At 42.4% G+C, this 20,144-nt stretch overlaps 2 protein-coding genes across 3 annotated transcripts in view; one reads left to right on the forward strand and one right to left on the reverse strand.

The window, feature by feature from the left end:
• LOC102789482 (methylglutaconyl-CoA hydratase, mitochondrial-like) overlaps window positions 1-20,144 on the reverse strand; it is a 674,272-nt gene that overhangs the window by 149,505 nt on the left and 504,623 nt on the right. The gene's annotated exons all lie outside the window — the stretch shown is intronic.
• On the forward strand, window positions 1,126-14,040 carry LOC148103171 (uncharacterized). The gene is made up of 3 exons (XM_087839458.1): window positions 1,126-1,520; window positions 6,377-6,706; window positions 13,964-14,040. The coding sequence occupies exons 1-3, from the start codon at window positions 1,169-1,171 to the stop codon at window positions 14,038-14,040; spliced, it is 759 nt and encodes a 252-aa protein (XP_087695584.1). The 5' UTR covers window positions 1,126-1,168.

Below are 20,144 nucleotides of genomic sequence, written 5' to 3' on the forward strand. Positions count from 1 at the left end.
ACAGAGAGCCTCCTGTTCATGAAGCTGTTTGAAATCTGATGTAAAGATTCACGTAAAGACCCGAAGAAACAAAATGTTCATTAAAGCATTTTTCAGTAAAGTGCATCAGTCTTTTCAAACAAAAGCAGCCATCTTGGTGGATATATCCTCATAGTAAGATTTTGTTATTATCCTAATTTGTTTTTGGATCATTCAGATGTTTAGTGGTTTTGAGTGTTAGAAAAAAAGGGTCTAAAAATCAAACAGTCTGCCTCAGATTTAGTTTCTCTGGTCTGAGCTCAGACAGCATCACTTTGTTTAAGGAGGCTGGACAGCTGAGGAGAAACCCCAGCATTGTTTCTGTGGTTTACTCTAAATTTAATGATGGACACATGTTTATTATCAAAACATCATTAAAGTATTTCCATCCCAGCTCCTCATCAGTAAAGAGGTTGATTCTGTTTCAGCTGTCGTAGGAAGTTTTTTACAAAAATTTCATGAGAATTTGCATAATTAAGATTAAGAAACTGTTCCTTCAGTGGGCTGGTTTCAGTCATTATGCAAATGTACTGTTTATAAGATTGAAACCTGCAGTCAGCTGAGACTGAAGAAGTCACCTGATGATGACGAAACGTTTCTCCCACAAAACGCTACGTCCAGATGAACAGAATCAACTTTTGGAGATTTACTTTTAATTCTTAAAATCTCGTTTAAAAATGATTTGAGGATTTTGGGAGCTTCAGCTGTCTGACTGCAGCGATCACACAGTGATATCACTTGAAAAAAACAACAAGGGTGTGTTAATTATAGATAAATAAATAAATATGATTTATTTATATGTACAGGTCCAGGATCAATGTGATGAATTTAGAAACAGTAAATAGAGGCCATACAGGCCTTTATATCTTTAAGACATGCTTGTTACTGATTTAACTGTGTTAATGGTAAAAATTAAATGTGTATCATCTGCAAATGATACAAATCTATGAATAACTTTTTTTGTAGAGAAAACTGGAATCTATCAGATGTGATTTAAACCACTGCAGTGAATTTCCTTTAATAACTCTGGTGTGTTCTAGTGTTTGCAGTAAAATGTTGTGGTCTACACTGAGGTCTAACAGGACAAGCACAGAAATAAGTCCTCTGTAACAGGTCATAAGGAGAACATTAGTAACCTTCACTGCAGCTCATGTTGTGCTTTGTTGTCCTCTCAGTCCCCTGGGTGGGGGTGGATTCAGGGGTGGAGTCTGTGCAGCTGATCTGCAAAACCACAGTTTGTCTGCCTAAAGATGCTAAAGTGGAGTGGAAGGATGCAAACAACAGGAAGGTCCACGTGTATGAGAACGGCTCTGACCAGCCTGAAGAACAGGACGATAAATACAAGAACCGAACAAAGATGAAGAGAAACTTACTGGAACCTGGAGACCTCAGTCTGACCCTGAAACACCCCACAGATGGAGACAACTCCACCTACACCTGCACCGTCTACAGCAGGGAGGGAAACATCCTGCTGAAGAGAAAAGTGAAGCTGAAAGTCAGAGGTCAGTGCTGTAGATACAGGTCAAAGGTCAGAGGTCATGTAGGAGTTTATTCTCTAAAAGCTTTTAGTTTGAATCTATTTTCAGTTCATTCAAATAAAATAAATTCTTTGATGTTTTGATCTAAAAGCCAAAAATGTCAGGCGGAGCAACTGTGTGTTTAAATGAACAGACTAAGAAGACCATTAAAATGATCCTACCTTCAAAATAAAAGCCTCTGGCATGATTTGAGTTTGGATCAAATCAATAGTTTTGTTAGTTTAGTCCAAATCAATGTAAATGTATAAATATCAATAGTTTTAAAGCTGCTGAGATCATTCAAACACTTTGATCCAGTCATTTGGATGTTGTCACATGTCAGGGTGGAGCAGCCATAAATATGAGGCTTTTATTGTGAAAATGCTGAGTGTGATGATCCAGAGGAGCCCATGGGGTGTTTGTGGCTGGATGCAAAGGTTTGTAGCTCTCCTTGTAAAGAGAAAGAGCTTGAAGCTACAGAGGAGCGTCTGCAGAAGAAGACAGGGGAAAGAGGAAGAAGCTGAGGCCGCTGGAGAAAAGACAGGAAAAGGAAATGAGCTTTATTTGTTGGAGGCCGTTTGTTCATCACACTGAAATATTCCCACTTTAGAGACAGGAAACAAAGTGAAGTGTGGATTGATGTTTGTCTCCATGATTTGGGCCCTGGAAGCATTTCTTCATCTCCCACTTTAAGACATATTAATGTCAGCCTCACACGTCCCACAGTGGACAGATTTCTATTTCTAGATGATCTTTGGAGGATTTTCATGTGTTTCTCTGCTGTCACAGCTCTTTGTGATATTTGAGCGCAGCTGTAATGTTTGTGTGGTTAAAGCCACCAGACTCCACTGACAAAAACTCTCATTTTAGCCGGAGAACACGGGGCTGCTGTGGGACTTTGTGTTTGCAAAGATTTCTATTGGAGGCATGTTTGCCTTTATTATATAGGTGCAGAGAGTAGACAGGAAAGTGGGGAGAGAGTGAGGGACACACAGGCACCTGTAGTAAGCCCCGCCTTCAGCCCACCTGCTCAGCCAGGTGAGCTATAGCGCTGCTTTAACATGTTGGTGTGATTGAGAGTGAATGAAAGTGAGTGATGGAGGCAGCAGGAAACTAACAGGCTGTTTGTTCTGAGAGGTCACATGACAGTTTTTCTCAGTCTGATGGATTTGATGAGACCATGAGAGCGGCTTCAGTTCCTCATCAGAAAGAGTCTGACAGAAGCTCCTCCCTCTATACCCCAGTAGACTTCTATTAGACTGCTCCAGATTCCTGAGAGTTCACACAGAAAACTTTACAAACAGCCAAAGAAAAACTATTGAAAAGCTTCAGGATCACAAAGAGCTCTTTCACAGCACATATGAGCCATTAAGAAGTGCACATTTGTGTTTTCCACAGTCCATCATCCAATAATATCAAAGGACAAACTGTGAGGGAAAAAGCCTTCAGCTCTTTTTGAATGAAGCAAAAAGACTTTGGTCCTGAGAGATGGTTCAAAACACAATTCAGACCTACCAAAGTATTATTTGTGCCAAACACATGAAGCCTTCAACTTTGTATTTGTCCAGTCAGTGTGGCAATAGAAGTCACTGTGAGGATTTTCAATGTGCTATCAAAGAGCATCCAAACAATCAGGTGAGAATGAAGAGAATTAGTGTGGATGGACAGAAAATCCATATCCAGTGTGATTTAGGAGCAGTTCATATATAATGAGTGAAATGAAAGAAGAGCACAGACAGTAAGAACATGAGTGAGCAGACATTTTGGAGCTGCTGATCCACACAGGGCTGGATGGAAGGAGTGGGAGTCCATGATGGCTCAAAGTCTCTGATGCTAACTGTTCCTGAGCCTCTCCCCCTGCCTCCTCTTTGGATCTTCTCCTCCTCTTCTTCCACCACTGCTCTCTCCTCCCTCATCTCCTCCTCAGCTGAACTGAAGTCAGGGCTGTAACATGAGGAAACGTGCAGAAATGACTGAGTCACCATGTTGTTGAAGTGAGTTGAGTGATGGTGAGCAGATCAGATGTGCGAGCCTCCCTGTAGAGAAAAGCAGATCTTCTCCAGAGTTTCCCACCTCATGTTTTCCTGTGTCACAGCTGATTGTCAAATCCTGGCTGTCACTAAATGAGTGGTCCAAAGGTGGAAGGAGGAGCACAGTTAGATGGTTCACCTCCTAGTCAGTCAGTGACGGAGCGGTCAGCAGGTGTGGGCAGGTGTGGACAGGTGCTTGATGGAGTGTTTCCTGCTGGACTCCATATGATATGTTAGCAGAGAGGATCTGGCTCCTGATTGGTTGAAGTGGAGCCCATCTGCTGCAGAAAGATGCCTCCTGTCCCAGAAAACATTGAAGTTGTCTCTAAAGCCCAGGCTGTGGGAGTCACACACAGAGGAGAGCCAGGTGTGGAGGCCGAGCAGGACCCAAACGCCCCACGGCCACAGGTGGGAGTGGGGCCGGAGATACAAACACTACGGTGGGCTTGTTTCACAGTAGGGCTGGGCGATATGACCCAAAATTCATATCTCGATATTTTTTACCTGGACGGCGGATATATATCTCGATTTTTTTTTTAAAGCCATAAAGTAAGAACAAAAAGAGAGTTCTTAGTCAAAGCTGTGTCCCAGATGTCACACAGGCACTTTTATTAACATAGAGCATAGATGTACATAAAATTTACTCAAAAATAAATTATGAGCATTTATTAAATAATAATGCTCCATAAATAAAAGAAAACAATGTTGTTTTTGTGCATAACAAAAAGCTCACAATTGTGCAGTCAAAATGTAAACTAAAAGACGCTGAGCATAATAACAAAGACAGATTTCACAGCTGCTCTGTTCCCAACTTCTACTGTGTGACTCACAGCATTGAGTTTGAAATCCTCTTCGTAACCACGTCTCTTAATAGGTGCCATTTATGGTCCTTATACGCAGTAGGGCAGGGGTGTCAAACTCAAATACAGAGTGGGCCAAAATTCAAAACTGGAACAAAGTCGCGGGCTAACATTAATATTTATTGAAAAAAAATCTTCCTCCAGATTTAAGAATGAATCTTTTCTTATGGACTCAAACACATTTTGCTGAAAAACTGAATATGGAACAAGCAAAGCTTAATACTAAACAATATATATATTAGCTGTATAATACCAGTAGGCCACCTCTAATAGTAATTTGGTATGGCTTCGCGGGCCAAATGTAATTAGGCTGCGGGCCAGAGTTTGACACCTATGCAGTAGGGTAATATTACGTTGAAGCACAGTACGTATCACTCCGCAAGGCTCCTCAGTAGCCGTACTGCTCTGACAATCCATCAAGCGGTGCAGCACCTTAGCTTACCAAAGTCGTACTAAAACATTTTTTGACAGATTGCTGAGCGCTGTGTACCACATAAAATCGGTACGTGGTCATCAAGCACAACCAGAATTCATACATAAGGCGCGCTGTCAACTTTTGAGAAAATGAAAGGATTTTAGGCCACCTCTGGGCTGCATGGCGTTAGCGTGGTTAGCTCGTTAGCGTGGTTAGCTAGCTAACACGTTGAGGGCGTCCAGCCCCACGCACGGGGCGATGCGCAGTAACTCGTTAATGGAGATTTGCCGTGTCCATCTTGTCGCTTCCTGCCGGTGAAGCGATGGGGGAGTTGTGTTCAGTGAAGGAGAGGCGAGGCCGAGTAACGTTGCGTAAAGACAAAAGTGGACGAAAGAGAGGCAAACTTGCGGCTCCACAAGTAACATAGACTATATCGATATAAAGGATATTGTCACATCTTATATCTCGTATAAAAATATATCGATATTTTTTAAAAACTCGATATATCGCCCAGCTCTATTTCACAGCCTCACAAAGACACACAAAGTCCAGTTTGAGGAAGTGGGAGCGCTGTTTGGAATCCGGTTTGTGCCCATGTGGATAAGGATGGTGTCGGCCTCATCACGGGATCGTATTCTCCCAGGAAACTTGTCTAAAATGTCCCAGAGCGTCGGGCCGGGAAAAGACAGAGCGTACGCCTCCTTTATTGTGAAATTCCTCACCATGGTAACTGAACACATCAGCTGGTCTGCAGCAGGTTATGTTCAGTTTGAGGCTCAAATTGGCTCAAAGTGTCCCATTTTCACTGATGGTTTTCCCGACGACATGCTTCAAGTGTGATCTGGATCCTCTGCTGAAGGAATCTGCTTTCTATCCACAACCTGTTGATCCGTATCTGACTAACAGCAGCGCAGGAAGCCCTGCAGTTATAGAGAAACTGTCTGAGTCGCATTGTTGCTGCAGTTTACCTGCAACTGCTGAAGAAAAAGTCTCAGTGTGTTTGTGTTTGGTCCTAATCTGCTGCCCAGTCTGTTTGACACTGCTGGATTTCCAGCTGATAGATGACAGATTAGAAACTGATCAGTCTATTGATCACACAATATTCCATCAATAGAATTGATTTGACTTTGATTTGTGTAACAAAGTGATTTCCACGTCTCCTTCATGATGTGACAGTGTCAGAGCTGAATGCACTTGTAGAGTATCATGTTTTTATGGCTCACATTTAAAGTGTTCCAGCTCTAATGTACAGCTGTCATATTAGAAATAGAAGCAGCTCTGATTTTAGTGCTCAAAGAAATCTATGAAGTTATGAATTCACACATGAACAGTTTTCTGCAGCGTTCCTCTCGGCCTTATTTGCAGCTCCACTCTTGTTTTTGCTCTAATAATTATTTCTCTCCATGAGCTGTTTCTCTGCCTGAAGGAGGCGCCACTCCATCGCTTCATTTAGTGCAGAACAAGAGTCACATGATGCTGCTCTGTCAACACCAATCACACTTTGTACAGCTCATGTTGTGTTTGTTGTCCTCTCAGTGTGTCAGGTGGAGGTAGAGGAGGGGGCGGAGTCTGTCCAGCTGCCCTTCAGAACCACACAAAACCTGCCTGAAGATGCTAAAGTGGAGTGGAAACGCTATCAACCTGAATACAGGAAGGTCCACGTGTATATGAACGGCTCTGAGCAGCCTCACAAACAGCACCAGGTTTACAGAGACCGAACGAAGATGAATGAACACCTGCTGAAAACTGGAGACCTCAGTCTGACCCTGAAACACCCCACAGAGAGAGACAGTGGAGAATATGGATGTGGAGTCTTGATTAATGGCATCACGATCCGATACAAAACTGTGCTGCTCAAAGTCAAAGGTTTGTGTGTACATGTTTACACATCTTTGTGAGGACAGAACATTGGCACTATACTCGTGGGGACAAAATGTCTGGTCCAACAAGTTTTAAGTCAAATGTGGTTTTACTGTCAGGGTTACAGTTAGTCTAAATTTTACCTAAGGGTTCAAGTTTACTTTATTTATACCCATAGATAAATTGGCTTTATGGAAATAATTATAACATTTGGCATCCCCTCACAAAACACACACCCACCCATTAAACCCTGACAAACACATTTGATTATTACACAAGCAATAAAAACCAATATAGATCAAGATGAATCAAATAAAACAGTTCTTATTGTGTTTAGTGACGGCAGCAGAGACAAAACTGTTTTCTTTGAACTAGAAACCTTCGTCTAGAGGAAAGAAGCTACAGAGGCCAGGGGAGTCCAACCTGTTGTCTCCTCAGACGCAATTTGACACCTCTGAGTCTCCCTCTTTTTCTTTTGTCACTTGTTCTGTTAAAATCTCTCCGTATAAAATGCGGCATACATGAAGTAAGGTCTTTACCACCATACGAGACGTTAAGTTGTAGCAGCTCCTCACGGGAGTAAACAATCTTCAGCTGACTCACAGCCTCACACGCATCAGGGGAAACAAGCCAGCACAATGTAACACCCGTCCCACGTTCTATTGAGAGGGGCGCTGGGTTCCTGTTGTTACTTTCCTACTGATACTCCCTTTTTAATGCTTATGGTATTAAATATGCAATAAAACTAAACTATATGGAAACAAACCACACACAAGCAGGTCAATTATAACGTTAACTCCACTTTAGTGAATGCTTAATTAACAACACAAAAGAAAATAAGTAAAATCAATAAAGTTTGTTAAACAATGGTGAGGTATCTACCTCAACAGAAACAAAATAATCAAATAATATTGTGGGCCCACACGCACTCTCACCAAACACACCTCAAGTGCTACAGTCTTTCTGCTAGCAAGCCCCTCGTTGCAGGCCTGAGTCGTGGCTCGGGTGCGTTGGGACCTAAAACAATATGGCCGCTTCACTTGTTGCCAAGCAGTAAAAATAAAAAGCACGTGCAAACAACAGTACTCACACCTCCAGGCAGTTCAAGGGGATAGCGGGTAACTGGGTCACGGCTACCAGCAGGCCGCGGCAGCAGCACTCACAGTCGTCCTTTCCACGTGCTCCCACGTGAACACATAACTTCAGCACACCAGCAGAAGGGACGTCTCTGACACGCCAGCAAGACGTCCGTCTCCTCCTACTGAATCACACAACCCCGCTAAATGCCAGTTCACATGCATAACATTCAATCTTAGCATTAGCTTAATAAATAAAACAGAGCAGAACAAGAGCTTAGCGAATATGCTCGGCTACGCTAGCGGCTATGTTAGCAGTTGTGCTAGCGGCTGTGTTAGCAGTTGTGCTAGCAGCTGTGTTAGCGGCTGTGTTAGCAGTTGTGCTAGCGGCTAATCGCGGTTAGCAGTTAGCCCGTTTTACACAATAACATTGGGTACAAGTGTCAGACAAAATTCACATTTACCTCACAGTAGGGTACAACAGTTCTTGACTCCAGTTAACTATCCGTCAACCCGAAAATATGTCTGTCGCCTTCTATGAACTCTGCGTTCACTCGACGCTGTTCAGCTCTCGTCTCTCTCGCTTCCTGCAGCTAGGGTTGCCAACCGTCCCTTAAAAAACGGAATCGTCCCGTATTTAGAAACAAAAGTACACGTCCCGTATTGAGCTAATAAGGGACGCACTTTGTCCCGTAATACAGTGAGAATCAAAAGTAGTCTATAAGTTTTAATGTAATTAACGCTTTGTTTGAAAACATAATTCCCAGCCTCGCCCCTGCTTTGTGACCAATGAGCTGACAGCACACTTATGACGCGTATGACAATTCAGATTACCGCTCATCTCATTGGTTGAGGAAAGGTCGCTTGCGGAGAAAATACCGGAAGACAACAGATGACCACAACAAAAAGCATGGCCAACAGGGAAACAAACGCCGACACTGCGGTGCAAGTCTCAGACGACAGTACACCTGAAGCTGGGCAAACACTGTGCGATTTTCAAACTGCACGATTGGCTCGCATGGGTTATAAGTTCGTAGGTCACAATGCAGGTCTCACACTATACCGCCCGATGCTCTGATGCGACCTGAGTCACACTGTGCCTCCATAAAATGAAGGTTATAACAGAAAATCTGTCGCTCGCTCTCCCTCTCTGTCTTTCACTCACACAGACACACACCACCATCAACTTTGCTAAATTGCTAATGAAAAACATGATCAGCTGTGATTGAGCAGCAATGTAAATCCAACTATTTTCACGGTTGTTGTGGTCGTGATAATTTGGTGATGCCACATGGAAAAGGCTCGGATGAGCTTTCCAAAGTTCTACAAGTTGTGCCTCCATCGCTTGTGTCCAGATCACACGCTGCACAGCCGTGCTGCTCCGTCTTTTTCACCGACGTTTACGTGTTTGCGCGTGAGCAGTGTGAGCGGCTGCGGTGACACCCTCACGAGCGATTGATGATCGGGAGCTGGTCGTGAGGTGTTAATCGCTTCTCGTTACCCCACGTATACTACACATGCACGATGAAGGCCAAAATCGGGCCGATCACCAAATTGGTCGCACGACTCAAAAATCGGCTCAAAATGGGCCAAAAATCGCACAGTGTGAGCCCAGCATTAGACCAGCAATGTTTGTTCCTCTCAGAGAAAGAAAAAAAGGCTGCAAAACTACAAAAGTACAAAAAGTAACAAAAGTACAGGGAAGAATGGGAAAAGTAAAACACCTGGCTGGAAAAGTGCACGATAACACCTATAAAGCGCACTGCACTGTGTGCCGGCGCACTTTTTCCATAGGCATGCTTCTAATGGTGGGCACATGAAGAACATGAGGGGCGTGAAAGCTCGGGGAACCCTTAACCAATTTTTGTCCACCAGGCCACGGCAGAAGCAGATATGGTATGTAAACACTGGTTTGTTTTTAAACCCTCTGGTTAAGGTTAAAATGGGCATGTGCAGTGAATATCAGCGCTATGTGGCCAGAAGTGTGATAATATAATTTATTTTGTGTAATAAACAATTGCAAGGATAGATTGCAACAAATAGATGAGTAATACATAAAAGTAATACATAGATGAATAATGATGATGAGTTATGATGCGTAATCATGGGAACAAGTGGGTTTACAAACGGGAGCAAAAGCTGAAATAATGCCTCTACTGAAGCCAATTGCACTAAATGCACTAAATGTGCACTGTTACAAGAATATTTTTCTTTCTATTGTTTTCTATTAATTTATATAATTTTAAGTTAAGCAGGACAGAGTTCTTTTAAAAAAAGATTTACTTTTATTCTCAAAAGTTAAGCATGACAGGCTTCTGTTTAAGAAAGAGACCTGTTTTATTGTGTTAATGTTGTCATTTTGAGCTAAAAATAAATGGCTAAATGATTTTTGTTTCCCATGTGTTGATATCACAAAGAATACACATCTACTTAAATCAAATTCAAGTCAAATGGTTAAAAAAATAATTTCACACACAAAAACAGAGCTAAAAAATTCACCACACTGGGAAGGGTGAAGACAACTGGGTTGCCCGGCCCTGGCCACGAGGTGTCCCTTATTTATTTCTCAGGGAGTTGGCAACCCTACCTGCAGCACACGGCTCCCCACTTACTCCCACCCCTCTACCTGAGACTACTTCAGGGTTCACTGGAGCTGTAGTACATATCAATACCATATCAAAAATAATTACATAAACCTCAAAATACAAATAAAAAGGTTGTGCATTTAACTGACACACATCACATACTTTGCAGGCATTTGTATACATTCTTGAACACATTAAACATTTGCAGCTAACTATCAATTTTAATGAACAAATTTAAATAATGAGCTACTTATATAGCCAGGGCTACAACAATAAAAATCCAACAACAATGAATAAAAAAGAATCCATGTCTCACTGTTAGTGGAGCAATTATCACCTTGAAAACCCGTCACTTGTGTGTGTGTGTGTGTGTGTGTGTGTGTGCGTGTGTGTGTGTGTGTGTGTGTGTGTGTGTGTCTGACTGTGTTGTGTCTCCTCTGCAGGGAGAGTTCAGGTCCAGGATCAAACAGGGGACATCAGGAACAGAAGCAGCTCCATTGATCCGACTCCTCTGATGGCTGATCAATCAGTTTGATCTGTGTGTTCTTTGATTATTGATCAGTGATGTCAGAGTGGAGTCAGTGTGATGTTGTTGTTGTGTGTTTGAGACTTTTAGTGTCCATGAAGGTCTCTGCTGCCGTAGATCCTCTGAACTGTGACAGAGGTCTCACTCTGGAGGAAACTCTCAGCACTTTCCAGCAGCTCCTCCATCATGGAGGACGTTCCCTCACTGTAACAGGTGGAGGAGAGAGGAGAGGAAGCACAGGTGGATCCTCTGAGGAAGAGGAGCGTTCCTACAAACCACATGATCACATGACCAGAGGACAAGCATGTGCAGAAACACATTAAAGTCAGCCTGTAAACACGTTTGTGTAAATTCTGTAAATTAAATGCATTTTGGTGCTTATTAAAGAGTTGTGGCTCAGTCTATTAATGAAGGTCAAAAGCTTTGTTTGGCGCGAATGTCCAGGCAATTTATTGTGAAAAGAGGCTTAGAGCATAAAAGGTCGCACATGCTTACAAACACATAGAATCCATAAACCTGAAATTCATTTAGCTTATAACTGAATCTGGCTGAAAGAGGAGAAACTTGTTGATATAATTCGGACCATTAACAAAAGAGGCCACTGTAGAGGTCAACTAAAATGTATAGAGGAGCAAAATGAAATAAAGATGCTATATCAACAACAGGTCATGACACAGGAAATGTGAGTTTAAAATGAAGTTAGTGTTAACACACAGGAGTTGTTTTTAGGCAGCGTTTAGCTCTGATGAAATTTACGCATGAGTAATTGCTTATATGCTTAAACTTAATTGATTAAAATGGTTGTTTTCTTTGATCTTTTAGTAGAATAGGTGCTTATAATGATTTTCTTGTGACCTATTGGGAAAGGTGACTTTTAGGGCAGAGTGGAGGCCCTTGCAGCAGCGACAGTTTTGTGTACAGGATGCTGATAAACATGATAAGTTAGGGAGGCGTAGGAAAAGGTGTTTTGTTCCCTTTGCAGGACATCTCGGCTACCACAGGGGGTGAGGATCCTGGAGGCCCGAGACCTGAAGGACCACAAGAGAGGGACCCAGAAAAACCTAATCTCATGCATGGAGTGTTCTTAAGGGGGAGCTGACGGTTATTACTGGACCACTTACATGACCATATGTTGTTGTCTGATTGGCTGAGCCAGAAGACGGCTAGAGAGGGTCAGAGCAATGACACAAATAAGTGTGGTGACCCTCTGTGAGGGATTAGAAATTATTTTACTGTTATTGTTAATAATTATCATCATTACCATTGCATTAATAATACAATCTACAGTATTGATGTTGCATTCAGATGTTTAAACATATTGGTACCCAATTAGCCTTTATTACAGGTGCAGTTATAACCACTCTAAACTGTTGAGTTAAATCTATAATCTTAAATGCTTTTGAATGCTTGTTATGATCTGAAATGTGTACGTGCTGGCCTTCTGTCTGGTGGAAAAGGTTACAAGTTGAAATTGAGTGCAGTTCATGATGACACAAACACACAGTAGACTTTATCTCATTTATAGGTGAGAGGTTAATCATGTTTGCTTGTAACTCTAAAATTGTCTCTGCAAAAGAGGAACAGTTTGGTTTCCAGACGGGAAGTGAAAGTCAGAAGGCTGAAGCATCTGTTGTGGAGATGGAGACAATGTTATTTTAAACTGTGTTAAGTCATTGTGGTTTTAAAACCTATGTATGAACTGTATCTGAGTGACGTTTAGGGGTGTAGTGAATTTAAGCCCTGAAATGGTATAAAACACCTGCTTATGCTCTGTAAGTTGGGGATCGGCGCTGTCTGCGTACAGCGGGTGGTCTTCCCAGGCGTGTCATTAAAATCATCGTTTGACTCCACCCGGCCGGATCAGTGTTGTTATTATGGAGAGTTGATTACCTCCTCTACCCCTCCTCAATATTTGAACCTTAACAGTTCCTACAAACCACATGATCACATGACCAGAGGACAAGCATGTGCAGAAACACATTAAAGTCAGCCTGTAAACACGTTTGTGGAAATTCTAGTCGTGTTTTTCTGTTACATTCAAATAAAAGCAGAGAAAGCAGAACAAATGCTGAAGCTGTCTGTTTGAAATAAAGGAGTTACAGTACTCACACACACTCACACACACACACACACACACACACACACACACACATCTGTCCAGCAGCTGTCTGAGCTGCAGTCTGTATTGTGTGTGTAATATCTTCATATGTTTCTAACATTACAGTTTTATCTTCAGGTGTAAAATCAGCTGCTCTGCTGTCTTATCCCCTGATCCTGTGTGATTGATTCCATCCTGCAAACGCCACAAATTTCATTTCAGCTTTTATTTGAAAGCCAGCGAGTAAAAGGATCAGCGATAGTTTTCAGAGCGATGCCAAAGCTTGGCTTCCTCTCCTACAGCAGCTTTTCTTTCTTTTCTCTCCCTGTGAAATACAGCAGCTGGACCTTTAGCTGCAACACACTGTGAGACAAACTGCACACAAACAGTTTGTGTGTTTGCTGATGTTTGTTGAGCTGATAGAAACGCTGCATTTGAAATTAGCTGACACTTCAAAAACGTTCGTCCCTTTATGCTCGCTGCTCTTCAGCAGGGCTAGCTAGATGCTAAAGTAGCGCTAACACAACGTCCAGACACCTGCAGGCGTTCAGGTGTTGTCCCAAAAACATATCAAATAAAAACATGGCCCACTTTAAGCCCTGACTGTGACTCACAGTTTGACTCTTTGGTCTCTTTTTATGTGATTAATAAATGAACAGGATTTCCTTTCATGTGTTTCTGTTTAGGCTCAAATCACTTTGATGTTTGAAGCTCGCACTGATGAAATAATAACTCCCCTCAAATGTGTTAAACCTAAAGTAACCAGCCTGTTTGAACATGTAAGGAGTAGAAAGTACAGATGCCTGAAAATCCTACTTAAGTACAGTAACAGAGTATTTGTACTTAGTTACTTCCCACCTCTGCCCACCGTTTTATCCCATATGACTAAAGGCAGGTAGGGGCTGGCTGGATTCAGCAGAGCAAACATCTAATGTAGTCGTGGGGTCACAAGTTTCTCTGGATGCTGTCATGTTGTAGTTGCCATGGTGACACAAGGTTTGGCCCTGACCAAAGCGCTCGGCACAGACATGGTAGATTTGGCCGTCACTAAATGATGGAGGCGGGGAAGCGAGACTCAGACGGGTCAGGTATCCTGGTGTTACTGAGGAGAACTCTGCTCTCTCTTTCTAGTCCCTGTTATTTACTCACACTGTCCCATTTAAAGCAGCTGAATCCTCTGTGATGCTGTTCACACAAATATGGTTGGATCACGCTGAGACTGAAGGGACTCTGACTGTCAGCTCACTCTTGAACACACTGAGTTTCTGGGAGTCTGGCAGATATGAGACCCTCTTCAGGAACTGAGTCAAAGAAGAAAAAGTGGATTTTTTCATTTGATCGTCATTTTTCACTGGACGTGGGTAAAACTCCTGGATATCAAAGACATTCTGAGGATCACTGAAGTTAAACGGCTGAAAGTTTAAAGAGAATTGTAAAATGATAAGATAACGATTGACTAATAAGATAATCTGACAGGTCCTTAAAGTGGCCCCTTGGTGGAGCTCAGCAGGACGACAGGTGGCTGTGAGCTCATTTTAAAATAATCATAGAATAAACAGAAACATTAGCAGATGACGTTTGAAGGCTTTACATGTGTTGGATATGAATGTTTGGAGCCCAGATCATCATTTGTCTTGTTTCAGTGTGAATGTTTTTCTCCATGTTGGCCTGAGGGTGGAGCTGTTTAGCCTGTGCTGAGTATTTGTCACTATGCTGAGTTGTGGGTGGAGTCAGTGATTGGCTGAAGGTGCCTTCTTTAAAGCGGGAACACTGGCTCAGCTTTCCTACCTCCTTACTCCCAGCTGGACCACGCTGCATCAACAAGTGATTGTGTGTGTGTGGAAGAGTGATGCCATTGTACACACTGTAAATATCTTCATCAGCTGTGTGGGTGGAGAAGCTTTTCTGTTAGGGAGACGGTGTCCTTCTCACCTTCAGACATGAGATTAGAAAGAGAGAGAGTTCAGATTACAGAGCAGATATGAATGAATGAATCTGTGCTCGTCCTCACGGCTCCTGCATGCTTTTAAAAAAGTGTGTGTTCAGCTCTGATCTCCAATCTGTTCTTTTCTCTCTTTGTTTCCTGGGTTCATGAATAGCTCTACGGGACATTTATTTATGGCCTCACCTACTGAGTATCCATCTGATAACAAACAGGGTGCTCAGAACATCCTGTTCTAATCTAATCTACTTTGTGTGTGTATGTGCCCCGTTTGTTTGTTGTATTGCTGTTAGCTCCACCCCGAAGCTGAAGTCCGCTCCTTTGTGTTGAACCCACTCATTGTAAATGAATCGCCATCAAAATGTACTAATTATGTGATGTGCTGCTCACGGTCACATGGGGATGGATCACCCGTATATTATGGTCTGGCCACGCCTAGATGGGCCGTAACAATCAGTTTGATCTGTGTGATTGATCAGTGATGTCAGCATGATCACAGGTCCATAGTAACCATAGTAACGCTTTTTGTTCTCACTCGCCTTTTTTAACTTGTCAAGTTGGTTTTGATCTAAAATATTATGATCATTATTGTTCTATGAATTTAACCTCGGTCGTAACAATTTAATCTGATCCAGTGTTGTTGTTCTGCTGTGGTGATGGAGCGGCTGCTCCTGACGACAGATGGAGGATTCAAACATGGCACACAGAGAAGAAGGAGTAGAAGAAGAAAGCTGGATGCCTGTAATGGTGATCTGCATGGATCAGAGCAACAGTGAGAAAACATGGAGGAACCTTTAAGGCAGCGGTCCCCAACCCCCGGGCCTCGGACCGGTACCGGTCCGTGAGTCGTTTGGTACCGGGCTGCGAGAGTTGAGGCTCAGGTGTGAAATGTATAGTTTTCAGGGTTTTTATCGGTTTTCAGCGTTATTTTGTTGTCGTTTTTATCGTTAACTCGGTTTTCCTGGGTCTTTTCACGTGTGTTATGAATAAATCTTCTTTTTTTCTGTACCGGTACTAGTTTTATTTTGTTGTATTTATCCGCGACACCTTAAAGGCCGGTCCGTGAAAATATTGTCGGTCATAAACCGGTCCGTGGAGCAAAAAAGGTTGGAGACCGCTGCTTTAAGGAACAATGTCAAGACAGAAACACAGGAAACACACTGCTGAGCTTCAGATTCAGAGTCTGAAACAGCAACAAAACACTGCCAGTGAACACCATCCAACTATTTAGTGTGTAGTGTATATGTTGATCTCTGAATGTGTGTAAGAGTCCTGCAGACAGTCTGATCCAGTTTGGCTCTGCTGAAGTCTGGATGTAGATCATGGAGGAGTTTCTCACTTCAGGCTCTGATCCTGTTCTTACACACTGAGGTTTTGTCTCGTTTTCTTCGTCCTGCTAAGCTGTTCATGTTCAACACTACAGAGGGAACAAATCCACTCAGGAAGCAGCTCATCTGAGGTCATTTGATCATCAGGTTGATTTGGATTCATTGAACATGATGATATTGCTTTTTGAAGTATGATCATATTGATGGTAAGTCATAACACAGACAGCTGCTCTGACTTTCTAGATTTCTTTCTTTCTCTTTATGTACACCTAAATTACAACAACAGTCGTCTCAAGATGCTTTAAACTCTAAGTCGGTGTAGTGTCTCAGTCATCCAGGTCATGGTCGTCTCAGCAGTTTGGAAAAAAGTGAACATAGAGTATGCTGTGCAGAGCAGCGAGCAGTTCTCAGACCTCTGGAGACACCAAGCAGCCACTTCATGCTCTCTTTCTAGTCCCTGTCAGGACTCTTGCTGCAGCATTTTGGATTAGCTGAAGGCTTTTCAGGGAGTTTTTAGGACTTCCTGATAATAATGAATTACAGTCGTCCAGCCTGGAAGTAATAAATGCATGAACTAGTTTTCCAGCGTCACACTGAGACAGGATATTTCTAACTTTAGAGATGTTGCACAGATGGAAGAAAGCAGTCTTACATATTTGCAAGTGTTATCTGGCTTCATGGTTAAAGCTGGGTGTCATCTGCATAGCAGTGCACACCTGTTCAACCACTCACATTCATTTCACTGTGATGTGCATGAAAATGAAGCTCCACAGGCTGTTGGACAGTAAGCTTTATAGTTTCAGTTGGTCCAGTTTAATGTGCAGCCATCACCGGAGAAATAATCAGCAGCACTGAGAGCGCGCTCAGCAACAAAACCATTATTTCACTGCTCTGTGCTTTAAATCAGCAGGTTAATGATTTGCTGCAGCATTCGTTTTCACAATAGTGTTCTTTTATAGACTTTTCATCCCTATCTGATAATGTGTTTTAGTAGGTGGAGCTCGTAGGGATTGTTTTTTGTGGAGTCATGTGATCCATCAAACACCCCCTTTAGATTGGTTACATGCTGCCAGCACCGCCTCTTTCATGTGAACGTATGAGCAAACTCTGGGTTAACTTAGTGAGTTAACACGTGTTGGTTTGTACAACCTGACTGTAATAATGAAAACCGTCTGTTCTTCACTGGGATTCCCTTTTGTCCAGTTTGGGTTTTGAGTCCATTTTATTATTGTGTGAAATTTAGAGGAGGACGGTAAACCTGTCCTGGTCGAGGAGGAGAGATTGCTGTTGTTCTCTGCAGTGGTTTAAGCATTCAAACGACAAACTCTGTAACATGAGTTCACTAAATGAAGCCCCTCACTGTAGTTTATTTTATTTCTGTAAAGTTGCATTATGATCCTCCTAAAAACTTGATTCTGTTCGGATGTAGATCCAAGTGACAGACTCACCTCTGTCCCCTCAAACAGATCACTCAGTCATGGACGTGTTCGTACAACAGCTACTTTCAGCTGCTCCCTCATCACAAGACGCTGTCACAGCACACAGCTCTGCATGTTTTACACCAAATGCAACACAAAGGCGATTATTGTCACCACTCAACATGTTAACCTCTACACTATGGAGCCATAAACCTCTGTTCTTACAGTATAGTATGCTTTCATTATGTAACCCGGGTTAAAAAGATGCATAAATAGTAAAAGATAAGTGAAGTCTGAGAATATAAATATCAAAGAGTTCATTTATTTAAATTTTCTTGTTTATTAAAAAGATCAAAGTTCATGTCAACTGATTAAAAACATGTTTGCATTGTTTAAAATACGTTATCTTTCTTTTCTTGTGACTTGTTTGTGAGAACTGTAATTTCCTACGGGGATAAGGTCTGTGAAGGTAACACAGGGTGGAGAAGGAAAAGGAGAAAAAAGAGAGCGCGAGGAGAGAGGGCGGTGGTGCGTGAGTTACACGGAGCATCCGGAGAAGCTAGCTTGTTTTTATGTAGTATCAGTGAGTGTGTTTCGACTTTTCAGAAAGATAAGTCACAGTGTCGGTAAGTTAGTGACGTGACACGTAAAGTTTCGGCGTGAAGCTGCTGGACTGTGTGTTTTGTTTACTGCGGCCGTGCACGCATTGAGTTAAAGCGAGGCTAACCCAGCCGTTAGCTAATAAGGACTACTGTAGCTGCCGTTTCGCTAAAGTTGTGGGACGTAACAAGCTGCAGAGGATCGTTACCGAACTGGATAACGACGGACACACCCCAGATAGTCACTCTGAGTGCCCGCGTCACTCAGAGTACCTCTGGCAACGTGGGAAGCTAAAACAGGAAGCTTGTGGAGCACGTGGAGATCACGGACCTTCCTCATCTTTGTGCTACTGCATTCAGAGCGGAGTGTTTCTGAAGGAGCTGAAGACAACTTGTTGCCTGGATTAATCTGGTGGGAAGTGCACGTTTCACAAGGTACTGAGTTTATTTATTTATTTATTGCTTGTTGAGTGAAGAACTTCCGGTTGGGAGATCGTTTTGGATTTATACTGGAGCAATTGACTATGTGCACGTTAGCATATGCTACTTCCGGTGCGGAAACTCCTGTGGGGAGCTTTGTTTCCGGTGTCCTATTCGCGCCCTGTTTACGGTCCAAAACAAGTTAAGCAAATGAATAAATCAAGCGGCGATTTACATTTCTATAGATGTCTCGGGCATTTACCCAATATATCTGTAAATGATGTTCATCGACTTGTCGATATTTTTCCCCGCGCCTCAGAGCAAAAGAGAAAAGAGATTCAAATGTTATATTTCTCAGCTGTCCCTCGTTTAATGCGGGTGTTATGTTCTAAAAATAACCAGCGATAGGTGAAATCAAGTAGCCAATTTTATTTTTTGACGGTGCAAAACGTTTGGTGGACATCGTGGACATACAGCACTGCACTTCAGAGTCACACTGCTGCATCGATGCAGTGATGCTGTACAGGAGAGACGTCACGGAGGAGATCGTCTGCAGCGATCAGGACACAATGTGACGTAAAAAGAAAAACATGCAAACTTGCACTAAAAAATCCACGAAACAGCGAGGTGAAAGGTGAACCGCGTTATAGCGAGGGACCGCTGTAATTTTGAAGGTAAGTCACAACATACCCTTCGTACATACTAATGTATAGAAACCGTTACCAGCAATCATTCATTTTTGTGTGGCTTTTTTCACGGTTTGTTAACATGCTGTGTAGGTGTGTACTTGACTAGCTGATATCACATAACGGGAAACATCTGGTTTGACTATTGTTCACCTGTAGTTTGAATGCTGAACATTTGCCTGTTTAAATCATGAGACCAGTCACTATACAGAGATGAGCTTCTGAATGTGGACGATGTGTCTTCTGCTGCAGTTCTGCTTGTGTTGAGTGATGTAAACAACTGATCGATCTAAACTCTTTAAACGTCAAAGTTGATCATTAGATTTTTTATGACACAACAGTGGTGAGTGTTCCCACCTTCTGCTCTTTGTAACTTAACGCCATCTTTCCGTTTTCGAGTTGTGGACATGATTTTGGAGTATATCTTCGCAGTAGCGATTGACCGCAAAGTAAAGCTACCAGAAATGTACAACCCCACATCCGGTCTCAAACCAGGAAGTTAGCATTTTCTCGTGCACAGGGTCAATACAGGCCTGCAACGTAGGGTTTATCTCTGCCAGCTTTAGGTTTAGTTTGGGACTATAATTGTTTTATCACTGGTGGTTTACACTGTATATGTGGAGATTCTGTGTACAGTGGGTAAATTGCTGTGTGTGTTTTTGGTTTGCCTGAATACTGAAATCTGTCATTTTATTATTTTGTTTTCATTGTTTGGTAAATTAAAGGAGGGTTGCAATGCTCTACTTTACATGGTGTATGACATGAT

The sequence above is a fragment of the Neolamprologus brichardi genome, chromosome 3 (assembly GCF_056152115.1).
Source record: "Neolamprologus brichardi isolate AB-2024 chromosome 3, ASM5615211v1, whole genome shotgun sequence".
NCBI classification, from domain to species: Eukaryota; Metazoa; Chordata; class Actinopteri; order Cichliformes; family Cichlidae; genus Neolamprologus; species Neolamprologus brichardi.

What these genes read in the sequence shown, in the direction of transcription:
- LOC148103171 (XM_087839458.1), top strand. Translation starts at nt 1,169, where the DNA reads ATGTTGTGCTTTGTTGTCCTCTCAGTCCCCTGGGTGGGGGTGGATTCA. An exon ending in AGTGAAGCTGAAAGTCAGAG is followed by an intron (nt 1,521 to 6,376) that starts GTCAGTGCTGTA and finishes TTGTCCTCTCAG; the next exon opens with TGTGTCAGGTGGAGGTAGAG. An exon ending in TGTGCTGCTCAAAGTCAAAG is followed by an intron (nt 6,707 to 13,963) that starts GTTTGTGTGTAC and finishes GTCATGTTGTAG; the next exon opens with TTGCCATGGTGACACAAGGT.